At 38.4% G+C, this 21,072-nt stretch overlaps 1 protein-coding gene and 1 long non-coding RNA gene across 4 annotated transcripts in view; one reads left to right on the top strand and one right to left on the bottom strand.

Moving 5' to 3' along the window:
- GNS (glucosamine (N-acetyl)-6-sulfatase) overlaps positions 1-9,904 on the top strand; it is a 21,491-nt gene extending 11,587 nt beyond the window's left edge. The window contains exons 8-14 of one of the 2 annotated variants that reach the window (XM_040594433.1): positions 59-177; positions 709-812; positions 1,210-1,311; positions 2,502-2,609; positions 3,293-3,403; positions 5,297-5,457; positions 6,328-9,904. In XM_040594433.1, the coding sequence (XP_040450367.1) occupies positions 59-177; positions 709-812; positions 1,210-1,311; positions 2,502-2,609; positions 3,293-3,403; positions 5,297-5,457; positions 6,328-6,406 (784 nt within the window). In that variant the 3' untranslated portion in view covers positions 6,407-9,904. Of the gene's footprint in view, positions 1-58; positions 178-708; positions 813-1,209; positions 1,312-2,501; positions 2,610-3,292; positions 3,404-5,296; positions 5,458-6,321 lie in introns of both variants that reach the window. The other variant, XM_040594432.1, reaches the window with a different exon arrangement.
- On the bottom strand, positions 9,154-21,072 carry LOC121088415. Of its 2 annotated transcripts, XR_005827947.1 has the most exons (3): positions 20,633-21,072; positions 19,510-19,640; positions 9,154-16,205 (listed from the first exon to the last, which is right to left on the bottom strand). It is a non-coding gene; the product is annotated as an uncharacterized LOC121088415 (long non-coding RNA). The 2 variants fall into 2 exon arrangements; XR_005827946.1 differs by having other exon boundaries at positions 19,510-21,072.

Raw genomic sequence — 21,072 nt, 5'->3', positions numbered from 1 at the left:
ACCTGCAGTCAGAATTATTCTCAATCTTTCATATTCTACTATGAATTACTCTGTGTAGATGGCAAACTCTGCTGTCGGTAGATGACCTGATAGAGAAGCTAATCAAGAAACTGGAACTGAATGGAGAACTGGACAACACGTATATCTTTTACACATCAGACAACGGCTTCCACACTGGTAAAATTTTCACTGCTTACTGAATATTAGTAGAAGATCCAGGAATTACATAACATTTCATCCTCATGATCGCTCCAGAAAATGGGAACAGAAGCTGTGGAAAACTGTAGACGAGAAGTACTGATTTGAGTTGCAAAACCATCTGGAGTTGCAGTGTGGGGTGTTTAGGGATTTTATTGTTTGGTTGGTTCTGGGTTTTAGCATTAATCTCTAATGATGTATCCTGGTATACAAAAAAAAACCTAGTATAGAAATGGAGGAAAGGTCTTCTCTCTTCTGTAGGAAGATTTGCCATGAAGGCGTTAAACAGTAAAAAACTGTCAAAGACCTGTCTGTATGATGTTGTGCAGCTAAAAATGTGGTATCAAACTTGTTAAACTGTAAGATAGGCTTATACTTTGAAGTTGTCTGGGTGTAGTTCAGGTTAAGAACCTTTTCTGACTTAAACTGGCTGCTGGAAATTATGTAACACAAGACTCTTAAAACATAAACTAAGAGGCCATTTAACTTTTTCCATTTTCTATTGTATAGGCCAGTTTTCTTTGCCAATAGACAAACGGCAGTTATATGAGTTTGATATCAAAGTTCCATTGCTAGTTCGAGGACCAGGGATAAAACCAAATCAGACAAGCAAGGTAAGAAAGAAGTGAAATTGGAGTACAGATTTATTTTTAATATTGTTTCACAGTTATCAACTTTAGGTAATAATTTATCCTCCTGCATATATATGTATGAATTAAATTGCATACATGAATGATGGAAAGTGCAAAGACCTCAGTCTAAAAAGCTTTGTGTTCTTGCTTGAATCAGTAAATTTAAGTAATTGCAGGCTACAGAAGTAAATGAAGTGTGAAGCTCACTTTCCAAAGACCCTGTCATTGCTTTTGAATGTTATAGGGTCCATTAGCTTAGAAAGATGAAATTAAGTAGTGTTTAGGTGTACCTAAAATTACAAGTAGTTAAAATACAGAATTCTCATTATTACGTATGTTAGGCTCTGGTGTTCTGAAGTGAGTTTTCTTCACCCTGCAGATGCTTGTTGCAAATATTGATTTGGGTCCCACTATTCTGGATATTGCGGGGTATGACTTGAATAAGACCCAGATGGATGGGATGTCACTATTGCCACTGCTGGTAAGTAGACAGGCAGAGAAGTAACTACTAATTCTCGCAGGGGTTATTCTTCAAAGTGAATACTACTTCCTTCGATAGACTGAGTCAACTCATAACCCAGATTCTTCCCTTGATGTTATTTTCACAGGGGGTGTTCGTAGCTTAGTTTAAAAAGTAGGTACCTTGTTTAAATGTATATGTATTTTCATAAGACCTACAGCTCTGTGGTTATCTTGTAATAGAAAGTTGTCATTTTTTGGCTAATCCTGCCATTTGTAATGATTCCTGTTTTGAATACTGTATGTTGTTCCTACCTTGCATCCTTCCTCCCCTTTTCCTTGGGATTTCTCAGCACAGACATAGGAGAAAAGTGGGCTTCTTAAATTTCTGGTTTGTCTCAATTTTTAGTAGAACTAGTGTTTCCCCCTAACATCTGGAAAGATGCCTGTGGTTTCATAATGTAAACCTGACCTTTCCAATAAGTGAGCAGAAGCCTATTTAAATAAAGCTGCTTGCAGTTGATCCATTTAGTTTTAATTAAATTTAGTCTATAAATTGAAGGCAGCTTACTTGGAAACATGGGAGATCATCCAGATTTAAAACAGTGCTTTGCTTTTAAAACCTTGTATCCAAACCTTAAGCTGTTCTTTAGACAGAAGCAGGTAAAAGGCATCTAGTTTAAACTCTGATGGAATCAAAACTGAAACTCATTATTTTGCTGTATATGCCTGTGATGGTGCTGTGTATTAATTTTAAATTTCTGTTGGTCTTTTAAAATGCAGCTACAAATGGAGCAATTTAAAATTTGGTTGCTTCTTAAAGCTGTTTATCTTTCATGCTGAGGATATCTTTTTCCATCTGTTGCAGTAGTCTGATACAAACTCAAGAGAAACGGCCTTGTTGTAGGGATCTTGTCTGTAATATAGTAGTGTCTGGCCACATGGCTCCTATTTGGTATCGCTGCATGATTCTTTATAAATTGAAGACCACTTTCAAGCCCTCAAAGAAGGGGTTCTAATGTTTTTGGAGTTGGATCCTTGTCTTCTAGTTACACAAGACATTGTAACTTAAAGCTAAATATTATTTTAAGACTGACTCAAACTAGGGACCATGACTTAAACTGCCTTGTAAGTATTAGTGTTATACCAGGCATGGAGAGCTGCTGTTTCACAGCGGAGTGGATACTAAGTCCCATTAACCTCTTGTCCTAGAGAGGAGACAAAAATGTGACATGGAGATCAGACTTCTTGGTGGAGTACCAAGGTGAAGGATACAATGGCAGTGATCCTACCTGTCCTGGCCTAGGACCTGGAGTCACAGTAAGCAAGACGAGATTTGTTAATATTAGAAAATAGCTGCTGAATTAAAGCTGTTTGCTGTATGGACTAACCTGTAAGTAAGCTCCCAGTGTCTTGGTAAGTAGAAGCTAGCTCTGCAGGTCCTGTGCCACGCTTAAGAATTGGAGGGAGACATACAGCTCTGCAGAAGTCATGTCTGTATGACCATACAGCCCGCCGTCACCCTGTCAGTGGGAATCTATAGGGTCTCGGGGCTAGAGAAATATGCAGGAAGGTGTGGGCTTGGCAATGTGGGTGGCAGCGACATCATGCTCTTTCTAAACTCCCAGTGACCTCATCGCGTAATTCTTGTCTGTGACTATTACTTAAGTCACTATCTACTTCCTGAATTAAAGAAAGCTTGCTTAAAGTAAAGCATCCCATTGCTGTTCTCTTCAGTAGTGGGTGTTGTGCTGTTCTCTTCAGTCTACATCAGCTTCCCAGGCAAAATGCGCTTAATCATGGTGAGTTTAACAACACTTTCTCAAATTTAGAAGATGTTTTCCTCAAAATCCCCAGTGGAGACTTGCATGTGTTAGACTGATTCTTGTGTTTGTCAGTTAACTGCTGTTGGCTTGAGCTGGTATAGACTCTAGGGAAAGTATTGCTAGTTCATCTGGGTTTTTTTCCTGCTCTGATATTTTTGTTCACTGCTCACTTCATAGCACTGCTTCCCAGACTGTGTCTGTGAAGATTCCTACAACAACACATATGCTTGTGTAAGGACACTGTCAACTTCCTGGGATCTGCAGTACTGTGAATTTGATGACCGGGAGGTAAGTCTCTGTCTGACTAGCAGACGTCAACTGTTCACAACTGTGCAAGTGACTGTCTGCACTCTTATCTGCTCTCAAGGTTTCCATAAAGTACTCTGAAAACCAGACTAGCATTGCTTCCAAGATAAACAGTGAAGTAGTTATCTACTGGTGAGACTGTTTGACTAGAACTCTAGTGAGGTTCTAGGAAGAAAAAAAAAAAAGGGGGGCTGGGAGTGGAGTGAGGAAGAGACCTAAACTATGATTATTACCTAACAGCCTCACAGGGAGCTGTGCTGGGTTCAGTTCTCTGTCCTACCCTAATTCCATGTGTCGGGGTCTTCTGTACGACAAATACTTTCTGTTACCCTGTATCTCTGCTGTTCTTGCCTTCACCTGCAACTCTTTTTCTTGGGGAGAACTGAAATGCCAGGCTAGTAATTTCTATTGCTCACTTCTTTGCCTGGCACAACTGTGAGAAAGGTCTCTAACCTTATCATAGGTTGTTTGGGTATAAGGGACGTAACGTCCTCCCTTCAGAAACTGCTCAAATTTCAGTAGTGGAGCACCCACTGTATGCACAAAACTTGGTGTGTTACAGGGCTGATCTTGACTTCTGCCCATTTGCACACAGTTGCTCCAGAGAGCATGTTGGGTTTGAGGCAACCGGGTCACAAATCTAGTAAACTGCATTGTCAGCAGATGTGTAATAAATACATAAACAGCAGGTATCCCTGGTCATCACACCACCACACAAAACATTTTCAGGTGGTCTGCAATGAGAAATTGAAACCAGGGGAGTAAATATTACAAGATGTCTTTTGTAGTGAGATAGCAAGAAAGACTGTATAGGAGACCAAGATGCTGATGAGCAGACCCTGCATTTTATTTTTCTACTTTCTGATTATTTATGATGAAGTTAAATGAGTGTTGCAGCTTTCTTGAGAAAAGTAGACCCCAAAGTTGATCTGATAATACACTTTGTGTCACTGTTTTTGGGTTTTTTTGTTTGTTTTTTTTATCCCCAGTAAGAAGGTATGGCTATAGCATTTCTTGATCACTCAGTTTACCTAGGTCAGCTAAATTAAGACTAACGGTATTGGGAAGATGCAGCAATGTGGCTTTCAAAACCTTGCAGTAAATCTTACAAGAAAGCTTACAATCAAAGTCTGTCCAGATGCATCTTTAAGTTAGACACAACCCAGCCAGTTTCAATCAACATCATCTGCAATCAGGCCTCACTCTAGCACAGACAAAATATGAGCTGAATTATTGAGATACAGTTGACTAGTGTTTGTCCCACAGAATGGTTTAGAGATTTGATGTACCAAAAATCTGCCCTAAAATCCTCCAGACAAACCTTCTCAGAGCACACAAAAAGGTTCGCAAAGCATATGCACACAAAAAAACTTTCTTGTATTAGGGTTATAGCATACTTGTATTCAGCATATTTTGTACATTTAGTCAAGACATGTGTCTGAGTTTGACAGCTGAAATACCTGAAGAGCATATAATGGTGATGCAGTGGTCATGAAATTGTGTATTTTGATCCCTTAATGAAAAGACAACCAGCTTAGCCATGGCCTCCTGCTGTGGTTTACAGTCATAAGACAGGTTCCGTTTATGCGTTAGAAAAAAATCCGTAGTGTAGCAGGCGAGTACTTTAGGTGAAGGTAAAAACTCTTCCAACAGCACTGCACTGTCACAAAACTTTAGCTTTACCTACACACTGTGTTGTCTTTGACCACTTAGGTGCATGGGTAAGGGTAAATATAGCTTGTGTGGCGATGCTGCAGCGTAGTTGAAAATAACATTTGGAAATATATGCTGCCATAAAGTGCTCTTCCCATATAATATGACTAAGTGTTAATTAGCACTGAGGACTTAATACAGTGCAGGATCTTTCTTCTACAGGTGTTTGTGGAAGTATATAACTTGACCGCAGATCCACACCAGATCAATAACATTGCTAAAACAATTGATCAAGAAATTCTAGAAAAGATGAACTATCGATTAATGATGCTGCAGTCCTGTTCAGGAGCAACTTGCCGTACACCAGGTGTCTTCGATCCTGGGTAAATGCAGATTCATTATTATAATACTTTTAAATATAACTATGTATTTTTAAAATTCAGCTTTTATAGAGGTATTTATGATGGAATATAATCTTACTGACATATGTTCAGTTGTTTAATAGAGATGCTTTCTTGATGCTTCTATTTTTTAATGCTTAATCTCTATTTTATTTTAACCTACCATATATAACTTGATGGTATTAATACTACTACTTTAATCTTGTCAGCTACTGTTGACTTGGCACAGCTGTAAGCTTCAGCTATTCTAAGTAGTTGGAGACAAGTGACCTCAGGTTTGTCTGCAGACAAAGAAAAGCTCTGCAAGTTCCTTTAGGCAGGCATTTTCCAAATACTTGCTCTCATTGTTCCTTGAGATGCTGTTGGCAAAAGGTTTCCTGTGGGGACCTAAGTGTATGTATTAGTCAGCTGTTGCAAGTGGTGCAGCACTTCTTACCTTAAAATTACCTTACTCAGTATCATTTGGACTGAAGCTTTTTTAAGCACGATTTAAAATGTCCTTGCAGTTGTGCTACATACATTTGTAACTTGAGGCACCAAAGCTTTCTGTTAGAATGCATCTCCTAAATGCTTGATATTATACGTGCCACTGTGCTATTGGTATGTTGTAGCTAGTGTGTGTTTCTTTGGAGACTATCAACTTCCTAATTGTGTCATTATAATGCATCCGTTGTAATATGTAGTGAGATTGTCCCCACCACATACTATTAAGATAGCAACTATTCCTGTAGCCTTGTACGAGAGCTATTCTAGAAACAGCTGTTCCTAGAAGTGTCGGTCACTATGGGCTATGGGTCACTATTAGTATGGGTCACTATGTCACTCACAGACTGTTCCTTTCCCTAGGTACAGGTTTGACCCACGGCTCATGTTCAGCAGTCATGGTGTTCGGGCTCGGAGATTTTCTGCACAGTCCTTACAAGGCACTTAAGAGCCTCTTGCAATCAGCTCCCACTGACCAGTTTCTCCAGTGACTGCAGCAGGTCTGTCTCTGTAACTCTCGTTGATCGCAGCTGGAAGACTTTTAATGGGCTATCCAAACCCTGTTTGGAAGAAAACCCCTTGTCTTTAGCTGATTGCCTTGTGCAATATGTGTATCTTACAGCTGAACTCTAACTAAATCGTTAGACACGGTTAATCTGTCTTGCTCAGATAGTTGATTGCCACTTTTGTCTTTCAAGTAACTTTTCACATCACAGACACAGAGGTGAACCTATGCCTATGAATCTGAACAGTTTATTTTGTTCTAAAAATCAGTAAATGCATATTTGAGTTGGATTAGATAGGCAGGTGCTATTGCACAGTAATGCTCACCCATATTCAATGTCAGACTTTTAAGAGCTATGTTTAATTGTAGGTTTCCTGTATTGAGATCAAAGCTGTTAATGACAATAGCAAACTAGCCTAGAATAGCGTAGGAAGACAGTAGTCAAAACCACAGGATCTGACTAGCAAGTGTCTTGTACAGAATTAAAATCTGTATGCTAAATACTCTCAATGAGACCACTTCAAATGAGACCAATGAATTTTGTAGGACATCTTTGGTAGCTTGCAGACAAGAATGTAATTTCAACCTCCTTCTAGTTTGAAATGCTGGAATGGGTTACTATGTACTACTGAAAAAACTCTTAGGGTTTAATATAGGCTTCTTAGTGAGTTAAACAAGAGTGTGGAGACTAACAAGTATTCAAATAAGTGTGCCTGTGTCTTGAGCTAACTCTTAATTCTGTTTTAATATATGAACAGAGGTAATACTAAAAAAAGATCCACAAAAAACCAAACTGGGGCACCACAGTAGGGTCGACCTGTCTCTAACGTCCAAATGTCTTGTATTGTCTAACATCTTGCATTGATTAGATTCTTGAAGGTAAATTATTTTGAAAGCAATGATTTATTTATTTTTAGCTAGTTTGCTCACTGGAAGTTAGGCTAAGAGAGCTCTTTTAGGCAGTTCACGTGCTTCATAGAGAGTTGCTTTTTGGTTGAGACCTAACTACTCAGAACCTGCAGTAAGTGGCCTTCACACCAAAGGACTGCCTGTCAGACACCTGACTGCAGTACGCTGTCACTTGGTTCCCCTTTGGAAGTGTGATGTTGTCTTTTCAACCTTCTGATCAGGCTCACCTTGAAATGCAGCCATCCTGTATACCCAAACTTGAGTATCTTTGGAAGTCTTGAAAAACACCTGAACTTGTGTTAGAATAAACTTCTGTATAGATTCATTGGCAAAACACCTTCTGGAAACACTGAATTGTATGTCTTTTGCAAGACAAGTTCATGTTGCTCATGGGCAAATCAACTGTGTTATCAGGCAAGATGATTGTTCCCTTGTCAAACAAACTATGGCACAACTATTTAGTCTTTGGGTTTGTTATTTTGGATCTTTTACCCAAACAGAGAGCCTGATGATTTCAACTTCTGTCAAAAAAACCTTTCTACAAGTAATTAATAAGTAGGCAACGAAGTAATGACTCTTTCAAACTGTGAAGGTGCATAGCCCAGTGCACAGACCCACAAACTGGATACATCAATGCTACAAGAAAAGTTGAACTTTCTTCACTTTTAATTCTGAAGCACAGAAGTTTTCCTTCATGTAGCTTAAAGTTGCAAACTTCTGTGGTGGTCTACAGGTTAGATTTTTATAGAGTTTTTGTCTTCAATCTCACTCATAGTTTCAAATCTCTAGACTGACCAAATATTTGGAGAAAAAAAAAATTACTTGAAAGGTAACTTTTCAGCTGGAGCATCTGTATAAATGCAGAGGTTTTTGGATATTCAGGCAACTTACATGCTTTTGAATACTCAGGACTTTTTTTTTTTCCTCCACTACAACTGTAGCTTTATCCTGGTTTTTGTTTCTCAAGCCTTAGTATTGCCCATCAATATCTTTCAGACTCTGTTTTGTCTTCAAAAAACAAAACCAAAGTTGTTTTCATGCTCTCAAGTGTTTACTTGCACACTGAGCTAAACCTCAAGTTCATTTCTGTAGTGTTTTGCTCAGACTTGTTCTTCATTTAAACTTTATTTTGGTAGCTGTTTGGAGGCTAGCGTGAAATGCGTTGATTGCTGCATGTTAAACCCTCAACAGTTCTATCAAATCTAGGTCATGTGTCAAGTTCCCGCTTGAGTTCAGTGCAAGCCATGTGTGTTATGTTGCTTCTTAATAGAAAAAAAAACTGTTATGGGTACAGATATGCAACTCACAGCACTATCTTTTCTTAAAGTGATCTTAAGCCATAATAAGGAATCATTCAAAAGAAAATTTCACTTTTTGCCTAATAACTAATATGAAAGTTGACAGAATTGATACAGGCTATTCAGTACATGTGACCAGGTGTTTTACCCAAATTAATACTTGCTATCTGCACATACCTGTAAAGCATTTTGTAACTAGGCTTAATAACTTACACACTTACTGTCTGAGAACCACGCTATACATGAAATCTGTCATAGGTAGTAAATGTATTAAATTGAAATTCAGAATGAAATTAGTCAGTCCTTACTTAACCAGTAAAATACCTGCTTCACTCCCACTTTTGGTAAAGACTTAAGAACTGTTCAGCAAAAGCATGTAGCTGAAGGAAGAACAGGAACTTGTCTGGTGTCTATTTCCATGAAGAGTTAATTCTAAGTATTTTTACAGCCTTGAATGAACAGTGTTAATTCTTATCCTTGATTAAAAAAAAACACTATGAAGGAACTTAGATCTGGATAAGAGTCAAATTCCCAACCAAGTGATTTTAAAACTAAATGGTCTTCCTGCATGTTCCATTTCATATGCTATTTGGCTGCGACTGTATCTGTACCTTGTCACTGAAGGCATCTGTGTTACATGAATGGGCCTTACTGGTACAGAGTTGGGTTTAGGTAAAATGTGATTATTTTTTTTGGTTATTTATTTTTAAATCGTTATTACCAAAAGCAGAGCTGTGAAATTTAATGATCTGATCTGGAAAAGTAAATATTACACAGGGAGAAATGCAGTTAATAACTTTATTACATTATCCTAAACCAAAAACCACTCAGTATCATCACTTCAGCACAAGTGAATACAGCAAGTACATGCTTACCCAGCATAGACCCAGTAAATTTGGCTTTATTTTGAGGAATAAAGCTGTAACAAGAATACATACGTGCAAACACACACCCAAAGCAGGTATAATACATTTTCAATCAAGTTAAACTTAAGTCTGATTCTACAAGCTAAATACAAATTTCATCATAATGAACCAGTTGTCATTTATTGTGATTCAGTGAAAATTAATTTTATTTGTATTATTCTCTGTCTGTATGTGAGCATACTTTGCTGTAGCATGTTGTAAGCATACTTCTGCTGTTTTGAACATTTGTTTAGAAAGTGCCCTTCCAGAGGACCCTGTTCACTGCTGCACTTTTGGGGAAAGAAAAAATAAACTGCCTATCAAACTTCCTATCTTTCTGTTAATGAACTTCAGTTAAACCTTTCCACAGGATCAAGCTGTGGCACACTTCTAAAGACTGAATTCCTGATTTATAAGCCAGTTCTCTTACTGCCCTGCTACCTAACAGTGGCCACTAGTGAACTTTTATACGGTCACAGGGAACCTTATTACAGCATCTTGCAAGACAACACGTGACTACTTTGCAGCAGGAAGAAACACTGAGGTGAAAGAACAAATTTAAATGCAAGCTGTACTTGCTCATATTTCCTTAGAAACTGATGTTGAATAGATGGAAAACTTTAACAAAAGAGACAATACAGAAACTGTTGTTCATAATTCAAAGCAGTGTGTTCTACCTCTGGGAAAGAGGAAGAATAAAATCCTACGCAAGGCTTTTTCCAAAATGGGAACTGTGAGCAACAGTAAGACTGGTGCTACTTACCTCTGTCCCTGTTAGACTTTAATTCCTCATATGGGTCTGTGCAGCTGTTTAAAAATATATACGTAACTATTTTCTGAACTATAAAGCAAGTTGATTAGGTACCTTTAACCTATTTAGGTCTGATGTTTTTCACAAGCTTCTAAAACAAGTATTTCTGCATTGTGTTTTCATTTCTGCTTAACCACGTGGTATCAGTTTCATTCCTCCTTCAGTGAAGCAGCAGTCTTCCATTAAGTAGAGAAAATTATTTAATGGCTGCTTGTAACAACATCACTGTCTGTCTTTTGGTGCTGCAGCTTACAAAAACTACAAAGTTTCCTGTAGCACCACAAGAAAAGACAGCTCTTTATTACCTAGGTACACCTTCCTATCATGCTCAAAGACATCAGTGACAGCCCAAGCGGTACCACCATCAGGGTCATGGAAGCTTGCCACAATGTCTCTTTATTGTTAATTTCTAAGAACAAGACATGTTTGTGAAGAAAAATGCTGTAGAATGATAAAGCAGTAGCCTGTTTTAGAGAAATAAATACACAGTGTTAACACTTTATTCAGGGCAGGGGTTGGGAAACTGCATGGCTAGAAAGAAGTGGCAGTGCTAATATATTGTCACATAATCTTTTGATAATACCCACTGGACTGTGTCTAAGGCTGGCAGACCAGTAATCGCTCACTAATCTTAAAGCACAGTCAGTGCCTGCTTGCTCAAGAAGGTGTAGAAGTTGTTTGAACTTATTCTAGCTGCCAAAAGCCACCCATTTTCTAAAAACAGGAATTAAGAGGCACTTGATGGAACATAACTGAATCAACCGTTTCAGTGTTTTTTTCCTGTGCAAGTTCTAGGGAAAAGGCAGCACAGTTCCTATAAATGTAGTGTGGATAATCATAACCAGCTCCATGACTCTTGCTTGGCAAGAATGACTTTGAAGAGTTTGATTCCTACAGAAGAATCCTCATTTTCTGTAAAGGGTTCTTCACCTGCCTTGACAATATCATGTTGCTGTAAACAAAGGGCTAAGAGCTTACAACTATGGGCTACCTCTGTCAACACTGATTTTCCTACTGTATAAATGGGTTCTTAGTGTTACCACAACAGTAAAACTGCTGGGGTTTAATACATAAAAAAGAAACCAATCAATCCTCAAATGGTCCTGAAAAATCAAAGTTAATATGTCTTGGTATGCTGGCTGGTAAAGATGACGTGTTCTCTTGCATTTCCTAATGAAGAATAGCAAGTTCTTTCATATTGGAAAAAATTAACATTTTTGTGACGCAGATAGTTAATGCTTATGCAGTGTCAAAGTTATATTTGCAATAAATCTCTTCAGGAATGAATATGGTCCTAAAACATCCAGAAAAGGAGGAAAAACTAGGGAAGTCAGCAGTAGATATTCCAGCTCTATATAAGCCTGTGTTTGATAACCTGATACTGTTTGGATACCCAGGCAGGTTGTCCACAAAAACTACGTTTTGGGTTTGTGGGTGTTTTTTGTTTTTTTTTTTTTTTTTTCCTTTAGCTTCAACTCACCCAATAGCTGCAAAAGGAATTTTGTACATGAGTTACAGTGGCTGCTGCGAAATCCAGCAAGCTTAACAGCATGGAAGAGCTGTAGTTTTGATTCATGCAAGGAATTTTTCAAAATACAGAAAAGAACTCTGCAGGAAATAGTGAGTGCAAAGAGCGACTAAACTTCAGTAGTAATGATTGAAAAAAACCCTCATCTTTCTACATGTAATATAAACAGTACCCCCTGGGGTTCTATTAAAAAAAAAATGCCAAACCTATTCATAGAAAATGTTCTGTTAAATGAAAACTAATATTAAAATTTGGCTTTAGCACTTCCATGAAATAGAAACCTGTTAAAACACTGGCTCCCTTTAAAAAGGGAAAAATGGAGCATTGCACTAATAATCCTTCAGTGACATTTGTCCTCTGAGGTCTATTGTAACTGTAACAATGGAGTGAGTCATCAGGATAATTGTAATTGAGTCTGAGGGAATTAGGGCCCAATATATCAGTAAATTGGTATAAAAAAATTGGCAGTGGGAAGTGCAGCTGTTAACCTCTACCTAGAATTAACTAAAACCTGACTCCTGCAGTAGAAAAAAGTAATTTAGGCTAAGTTTCTGACAGCAACCCTGTTAACTGCACATCCTCAGTTTACATTTTTAGAAAAGTAAGGAAAACCAGAAAATTAAGAACATGGAAATTGTGTCTACAAAAAGATTAAAAACATATAATGTAAATTGAAATGTAGTGTTTTATATCCAGGAGGAGAATGAAGGTTAACATACTGTATGATTCTACATATGCTGGTTCCTGCTATTGGTATGTCATTTTCACAGGGAGACAGTGCAATCCCATTTGCCATGTACCAGCCACTGAGTACCATTCTTGAAACAGGGTCAGAGGCCAAGAGATGAGCAAGATAGTTTGTTTCAGTTACCTTAATACATCTAATTAACAACTAGGCTATCAAAATACCTGGTTTCAATTAGAACAGAAAATATTCAGAAGTTGTTTTAACATAAATTAAATGAAAGCAGATTTTACAGAATGGTAGATGGCATCTTTATAGAAACAATAAGTTCGTACCACTAAAGGAGCCAAGGATGCTGTTCACATCATTTCCCAGGCTGATCACAGCATTGTTGTAAAAACAGAGGAACCTGGGGGCTTTAAAGCCCATAGCTCAAAACATTATTCTGCAGTTTCTGCCTTAGCAAAATACTGAGGGCTGTCAGGTTTTGTGAACAACTACAACTTCTTCAAATCAAGCTGGAAAGCATTCATGAGTGTTTTGTGAAAGCAAGTAAACAGCTGACATTTTACTTCTGATATGAAGTAATTTGAATATGTTTCTTCTACTAAAAATCTGCAGGGTGGCTTTGAATTATATACACATAAGCCCTGTGAAGAGGAAACTGCCTTTATGTTTGTCCTTTGTACTGGTAATCCCTTGTCAAGTGTGAAATACTAAATAGCAAAGGTGTACCACCAAACAATAATTCTAATAGCTTTAAGAAACAAAGTGACAAGTAAGAGATTTCAGCTATTTTTTTCCCCTTTAATAACTTGGGTCTTGATTTCCCACCCCTTAAATATATTTCCTTTCATGTGATTTTTCTCCTTGCTTCATTTTATCCACAGTTGGAGTAGAAATGAAGACCCAATGTAAACTTTATGTCTGTGAACTCACTGAATTTCAGCTTTGCAAACAGACAGTTTGTGCGAGATAGTTTTACTCAAAGGCTATGACTACACGGAAGAGATACCTTGAAGTACACCAGCAGTTAGCTACCTTGCGTTTACTGCAGAATAAGTACGTGCCTGTAGACAGATGAGACCAGAGAGAAACTAACATGCTGTAAAAATCCAGACTGTGGTGTATCACTTGACAATTTCTTCAGGTAGTCATACTTTGAGGCTTGTGGTTAGTTGTGGGGGGTTGGAGGTTTTTGTTTGGTGGGGTTTTGTTTGTTTTTTTTCCCAGAAAAGCAGCTACAGAATAGAACAGCCCATTACTGTGCCTCAGGGCTAGAACATGCTGGATTCATAGCATGCTTGGCTAAAACACAAGCACAATCAAAAAAGCTTGTCTCTTCTGAAGCCTAGTACACAGTGCTGCCAGCACAAAATTGCAACACTTAAGTTGCCTGGACAAAGGGCTGCAAAGGTTACCTCATCTCCCCTTACATTTGTGATGTTGTCTTTCCCACCTGCTACTTGAATCAGTAAAATAAATCACATTTTTCTTTGATATTTCTTATCAATTTAGGAATTTGAAAGGCAGCCCATTCACACCTAGTTAATAAAAATGACTACTGATTAATAGGTACAAAACCACCAAGTGTTCAAAATGATTCAGATCCACACAATGTTAGGACTCAGACATTGCAATTCCAAATCTCATAGTTAATGCTATCTTCAATTTGTCCCAAGTCCAAGCTCCAGATTACTTTCATTTGCAGGGGAATATGTTCATAATGCATACCAAACCAAAAGCCTCTGACAAATGTAATTGCTGTTGTTTTCTTCTGGATTTTTAAACAAAATTTAACAACATGAAGTCAATGGGCTTTCAATCAGTCCCAGTTCCCACAGTAACTAGTACTGATCTCAACTGATTTAAGTGCCTTGATCTTCCAATTTATATGTAAGCATGAGGACCAAACCTCAGATCAATCTGCTTCCCCATTGAACGTAGCATCGCCTTTTTCACTTGATAGCAGGAGGGTTTTCTGTCCTGTCCTTGGATTGACTTTGTACAGGCCTAAATAAGATTCCAGCACAATCACGCTACCATCCTGATCCATTCGGGCTCTGTGGGGCTGGCCACATGCTGGTTTATAGTCTGGAGTTCCTGAAATACAAATAGGAGGATATATAAAACCAGGAGGTTGACAAAATTAAGATCCTAAAATGCAAAGGCTGAAAAGCACTGAATTGTTATCCTTGAATAAACTAGATCCTTAAAAGCTTCCTTGAACTGTTCTCTAAAAGTAACTTGCAAAGGAAGTGACAGTATAATGTCCATCTCTGTTCGCTATTACTTGTGAAAAAATTTGCTCCCACCATTCAAAGAAATTCAGCTCTGCTCTCTTCCCAGACATTTAAAGATGACTGAAGAACAGGTAGGATTATTAAATCAGTAAAACAAACTAGATTAGCTGCTGTTCATTTTATATCCCCAAGAAAACGATGGGAGAAAACTGCTTTTAGGAAAGATTTGACTGCTTTCCTTTAGCTGAGGGGCCCAAGGTCCACAGCTCACGTGAGAGTCCTGTAAGTAATCCTCAGGTAAAACTACAAAAATCAGATCTACCACGTTTAGTATTTTTATAGTGAGTAATTTTCCTGAGCAGTGAAAACAGTAAAGCTTGACACCCTGCAGTTTTGTGACCTAATGCCCAAAATACACACTTTCCCCCAGTACTCCAGTAAGCAAGGGACAACATCCAGTACAGCTCACTGGAGCTGTTAGCAGTTCATTAACACAAGCTGACTGACTGACAGCTGCCAAAAAGTTGACACCTGAGTTCTGGTCTCACTCTGAATGGACTAATTTTTGGTTTCTTAACTTCTACATAGTCAATTATTGACATAAGACTAAAGAAGTTCGGTAATCTTTGAGAATTCTTTCAGATTCAGTTGAGACTAGCCCATAGCACAGTGACTTTGGGGTAGGGCCAAAGCACCTACATAACTGTCACATGTTTAGGAAACCAGGCTAAAGCAGATCAGCTATCTGAATGACCTTTCAGACCTGCTTGATTCATCAAAAAGGAACAGGATGAAAATTTAAGAAATGTTTGTCTTCATCATTTATAAGTAAGGAAAGAAAATGCAACCTTGCAGTCCAGTTACTGGTGATGGTACCAGGACATGCTAATCTGAGTCTCTGATTCCTTTGTAAGATTTGAACAGTTTCTAGAATACATTTTGATCTTGAGGCAGGAAAACAATTGGATAAATTGTGTCTTTAGACCACCCTCGGAAAGCTTTTTGTAGAAGGACTTCTTTAAAATGTGCTTTATTTAGATGGCAATCCATGGCAAGTCAATCTCAAGGGCTAGAAAATTGTGCCATTATGCCTTAATCCTACCTATACTAGGAAAAACTATACAACAGCAGTAGGCTTCTCTTAGAAATTTGCACAAAAGAATCAGAAAACATTAACAACAGCTAAAATAGCACTCTGTTTCTCATTCAGTGACAATTATTTGAACAAGTCTGTTGTCATTTTCACATCAAACCAATTGCTCACCACGTTCAGGCATATCCTGCCCCATTTGAGTCATGAAATGCAGCTGGTCACCACTGATCATCCACAGCTTCCCATCCACAGTACCAGTGTAGGTAGTACCTTAAAATAAGTGTATTAGAAGACTGTTTTAAAAGAGACTAAGGCAAATAAAACTTGCTATAAAAGAAGGACATGCCTCATTATTGTGTGCCTTTCCTTCTTGCTCCTAATTTATATATTCTATACACACATAAAGCAATGAAACAGACAGGAAACCATACAACTTGCTTTAAATATATTTTTATAAAGCAAAAAGAGCAATAATAAATTGGAGATTAGAAAAAATATGAGTTGTTCATGTTTGTTTTAAATAAACTTAATACATTAAAAGCCATTTTCATGCTCCTCTGGGTTAACAGCAAAGGCATCAAGGATGGGACTAAAGATTCATAGGGATATTCTCATAGTGTCAATGAAAATCAGTGAAAGCATTAGCAGGGCTCACATGATCTACCTGTGTGCCCTGAGGGTTCTGCTACTTTATCAGCCAGTTAAAATGTTCAGTAGATGAAAGGAAAACATTACTATGGGTGATCCAAACCAAGAAAGTCACACTTCTCCTACGACATTAAAATCCCAAACAAAAAAAACAAGTGGTTTTTTTCTTTTTTTTTTTTTTTTTTTAATAAACTCTGATGTTTGGCTTTGGTTTTGAACCACCAGAATAATACCAAAAATGCGTAAGTTTGCATTAAAGGACTAAGCACTTCTTTTATTAGGTACCTGTTCAGCAGTTGGTTTCTCCTCTGCTTCTGAAGTGTTTAAATTAACAAGACAGACACCTCACAAGAAGGAAGTGTTCACATCTTTTGACATTTTATTGTAACTCCAAAAACTTCTGTGTAGAGAATCAAAGGAAAAACACGAGCAATAATTAAGGCCCACCTTTGCAAAATAGTGTTCTACCTTTTGACTACTCCAGGGCCTGAAAAATAGTACAATGCGCATGACCAATCCTAGACTTGCTGTTCAACAAAATATACTTTTAGTGTAAAGTCTGTTAACTGGAAACAGTCCTCAGATTTGTCTTTTATTTACATAGACTGAAGTAAAGTAGACATTTTCTTAAGTGTGACCTGCATTTTCACCCTAGCCTTGTTTACATTTAAAAATGTGCACTGTCACTTGGTGACAGGTGTTAAAAGATACTCCATGAAAGCTACCCTTCTGTGCCAATATTACTAAAAACCCTCAGATTCTGATTTTGTCTGATGAGCACTTACACCAGAGCAGATAAACAGATATAAAAATGTCTAGCATCTGCTCGCTCACATCTGTGGGAAAATGTTGTGAGCAAATAGGACAGATTCTCAAAGTATCAGCTGTCAGATCTAGATTAAAAGAATTCTGTCGGATTACTGGCATACAGAAGGCACCTGTTTATCCAAAGAGAGAACTTCAGAGGCACTGTTCAATACAACAGCTTTGCCTGGGAAAAAACAGCGGCTGAACTTTGCTGTCATAAAATATACTGGCATTCTAATGCCTCCCCAGGCATGTTGGAAACAGCTGAAATGTCTGATCACGTAACAGATTGTGTATTTAAGGAGAGAAATCTTAGACTTGTAATGCTATTTTCTGTCATGCTATACACTGGGCCATGATGCTGTATTTAGATTTATATAGCTAGTGCAAGTGGGTTTTGCGCTATACTTGTCTCATGGGTATTTGTAGTAAAGTGAAGGCAAAACCACTTTAATTACCCATAATATCCTGCATTACTCATATGGAAAACAGCATTTACCTGAATCAGGCCACACCATCACAACACTTACTACAACCTTGGTCATATCTTATGATTCCAAGTGATTGAATCCAGTCTCCTAAAACACCCTTAAATTCAGGGAAGATCCATGGTAGAATTAACACACTCAAGAAAAACAGAACCAAAGCAGTAGTTTATACAGAAAGAGGTTAGATTTAGAAACAAAAATCATTGCACCACTGAAACCACCCTTGCAACCTTTCTGAAAGTTGTAGAGGGAGACGTGGAGAACAAAAAGCACAATAAAAAGACAATTTTAAATAACACCTTTGAGGAAAGCAGGAAGGAAACAGCTTTGAGAAGACATTTGCTAGGAATAGGTACCTCGGTGTGAGGTGTTGAGCTAGGTCCCTTCCAGGCCTATGCTGCTACAACTGAAAACATTTCTAATTTCAGCCTGCACAATGGCAAACAAGATCATTTCAGATGATTACCTCTCACCTCTGTAGCACACAAGACAAACATGTCCTAGGCTATTCAATATTTCCTTGAAAAATACCGTAAAAGCAGCACCAGCAGTATAGGAGGGTGTCTGAACTACCTGACTCAAACTGCTATGGACTGAGAGTTGCCTACCTGTCTGCACTGGCTACTACAGGAATCTATTTTATCCACCGACACATGGAGAGGAAAATAATTACTCCAAAATAGGTAAGTCCTGAGTCCACAGCACTAACCCTGTTTCCTAAACAGAAGATCACAGTGTATCGCTTCTATTTGGCTTCAACTTTTGTCACAGTCCCTACTTTGGTCACACTCTGAGTAAGAGAGTTGGTGGAAAGATGCAAAATGGGCTACTCCACACCACTTCAGCCCTCTGCTTCCCACCACCTGTAAGGTTCCTGCACCTACCATTTTGCCACCTCACAGCTGCCGGAAAACCAAGATGATTATGCAGGTAAGTAAGAGGAGGTTTTCTGTTACAGTGAAAAGTTCTTTTCAATTTCAAGCTTCTCTAAGAATATGTTTTTGAGAACTATGCAAATTTTAAAAACAACTCCCATTTGCCTTCTCTCTTTGGCTCCGTGTTCAGTAACAGCTTTTGCAATGAGAGCATGCTGAACTCGGTGACAGAGCTCAAGCAGCATGTTAACACTGCTTTTGGAGACCTGAAATAGAAAGGAAAAAGAAAAAAACCCAAAACAACCAAAACCGAAGGCAAGCTTATCACTTGTTCTATGTCAAAAGCCCAAGCTTAGACTCAACATTTGGAAGAATTCCCATAAAAATCTTCCAACTGTTTTTGCATGTTACTTCTAAAGAATATGCTAGTTTATAGCTTTTTTGAATTATATTTTAATAAGACTTATCTATGTCACCAATTTGTGGGTCTATGGTTTTTAATATAGTAAGACATTTGCTGTGTCCTTGGGAGCAGCAGACAATAAAATGTTCTGGAAGATTTCCAGGGAAATGTTTACAAATGTTAAAATACAGAACAACATTGTTTGTTTAGCCAACATTCCTATTTTTCCTTCTTTGGATTTAATTTTTAAGTCTTGGATTTAACTTCTTAAGTGTTTTCTTCTAGAAACTTGACAAACAACAGATAGTATATAACATGTAGCAGATGTCTAATTTTACCCATTTAGAAGTTACCTACTTGCCTCCATCATCAAGTTTAAAATACTCGGGGACCTTTCAGTTGTCCTGAGAAGATTCTTTGTCCACTCTGAAGCTTTTTATTTACTTGCAATGATCCAACTAAGGCAGGAGGTGGCTTTTCAAAACTGCAGCAAATTAATTATAAATTAGATGTAAGAAAAAAACCAACATTGGATTGTAAAATTATTTGAAGGGAAAGTAATAGGACTTCCAGAGATGCAAGTAACAAGGTATTCTCTCTTTTTTAAAAGAATTTGTTCAAACTACTACTTCAAACTAAATTAACAGTTCTGCAGCATTTGCAGGCCCAGGCTAAAAAGAATACAGACTTTTTAGGACCCTTTTTTTCCCCTGAAATCAATACAAACAAAAATCGCCATGATCCTAGACAGTTTTAACCCTTATCATTCATCTGAGATCTACTAACAGTCTCTTTATGTACATATGTGAATAGTGCACAGGTCAGCATTATTTTGCTTGAAATTCACTTGTTTAAAAGTGTTTCCATTTTCCAGCTTTAGGTGAGAAACACAATTCCTCCTGGATATGAACTTAAATAACATGTTCTATATGCTCCTGCAGGATTAAAAGTATAGGAGAAGTTTTGAAAGCAGTATTTAATGAGAAACGCGTATGCTATTGAACTTTAAAATTAAGCAGGGGGACATCTATGAACACTTCTGGATCAGCGGGAGATGGTGAAAAGCAAATGCTAGCAAAAGCTGCAAGGACTGCAGCTGAAAACCTGGGAAGAGAAGAAAACTATTGTATACTCATGCACATACAGGAGGAGGGCAGGAGGGGAGTAAGAGCAGTCAGACTGCAGCAAACTGGCAATTCCTGCCATGGAAAGGAGTGGCCTGGCTGCTCTACAGGCAATACTGCTGTGTTGCTCTGTATCTGCAGTGGAGCTCCTCTGGTCTCTGCATGGGTGATCCAGCCCCCGAACCAGCCAAAACCCACAAGGTTTATTCTGCCAAGTTGTATTTCCAGTAGCAGAGACACGAGACCTATTACTTGTGAGGCGAGCAACTTTGCTGCTGGCTCTGGTCTGTAAGGCCTTTTACCAGCCTTACTCTGGCTGAGGATTGGAGTATTTGCTATTAACAGGTTTTACCAGGTGCATGTATGTGTATGCATCCACTCTTCAAGGAACCAGTCAAACCATTATCTCCTCTGCTGGAGGGCTGCAATGCCAAGGGGAAGAGCAACAGCAGAGTAGCTCCATTCTACAAATTCAAGTATGGAAGATAAAACCGTTTTTAAGAAACACAAAACATGTAACCAGAAAATTAAATATACAGGTTTCCAGAGAAAACCACTACAAAGCCTTTAAAGATGATGAGGGGCAAAAGGCACTTTGTGAGGAGGGAGGACCTGGGTATCGCCTCCAGCCCAGGACACTTCCTCACTGGACTCCCCGCGTGTTTCCGCAAGGTTTTTTACAGGAAGAAACCACCCGCCCGTGGGCTTTCCCGCCAGCTGCGGTGGGACAGCGCGCACCGCGCTGCCGCCGCGGCGGGGCCGGCTCCGTGAGGGGAAGGAAAGCCTCGCCCC

The sequence above is a fragment of the Falco naumanni genome, chromosome 5, assembly GCF_017639655.2.
Source record: "Falco naumanni isolate bFalNau1 chromosome 5, bFalNau1.pat, whole genome shotgun sequence".
In the NCBI taxonomy this organism is placed as follows: domain Eukaryota; kingdom Metazoa; phylum Chordata; class Aves; order Falconiformes; family Falconidae; genus Falco; species Falco naumanni.
This window is presented reverse-complemented; position numbering and strand designations above follow the sequence as displayed.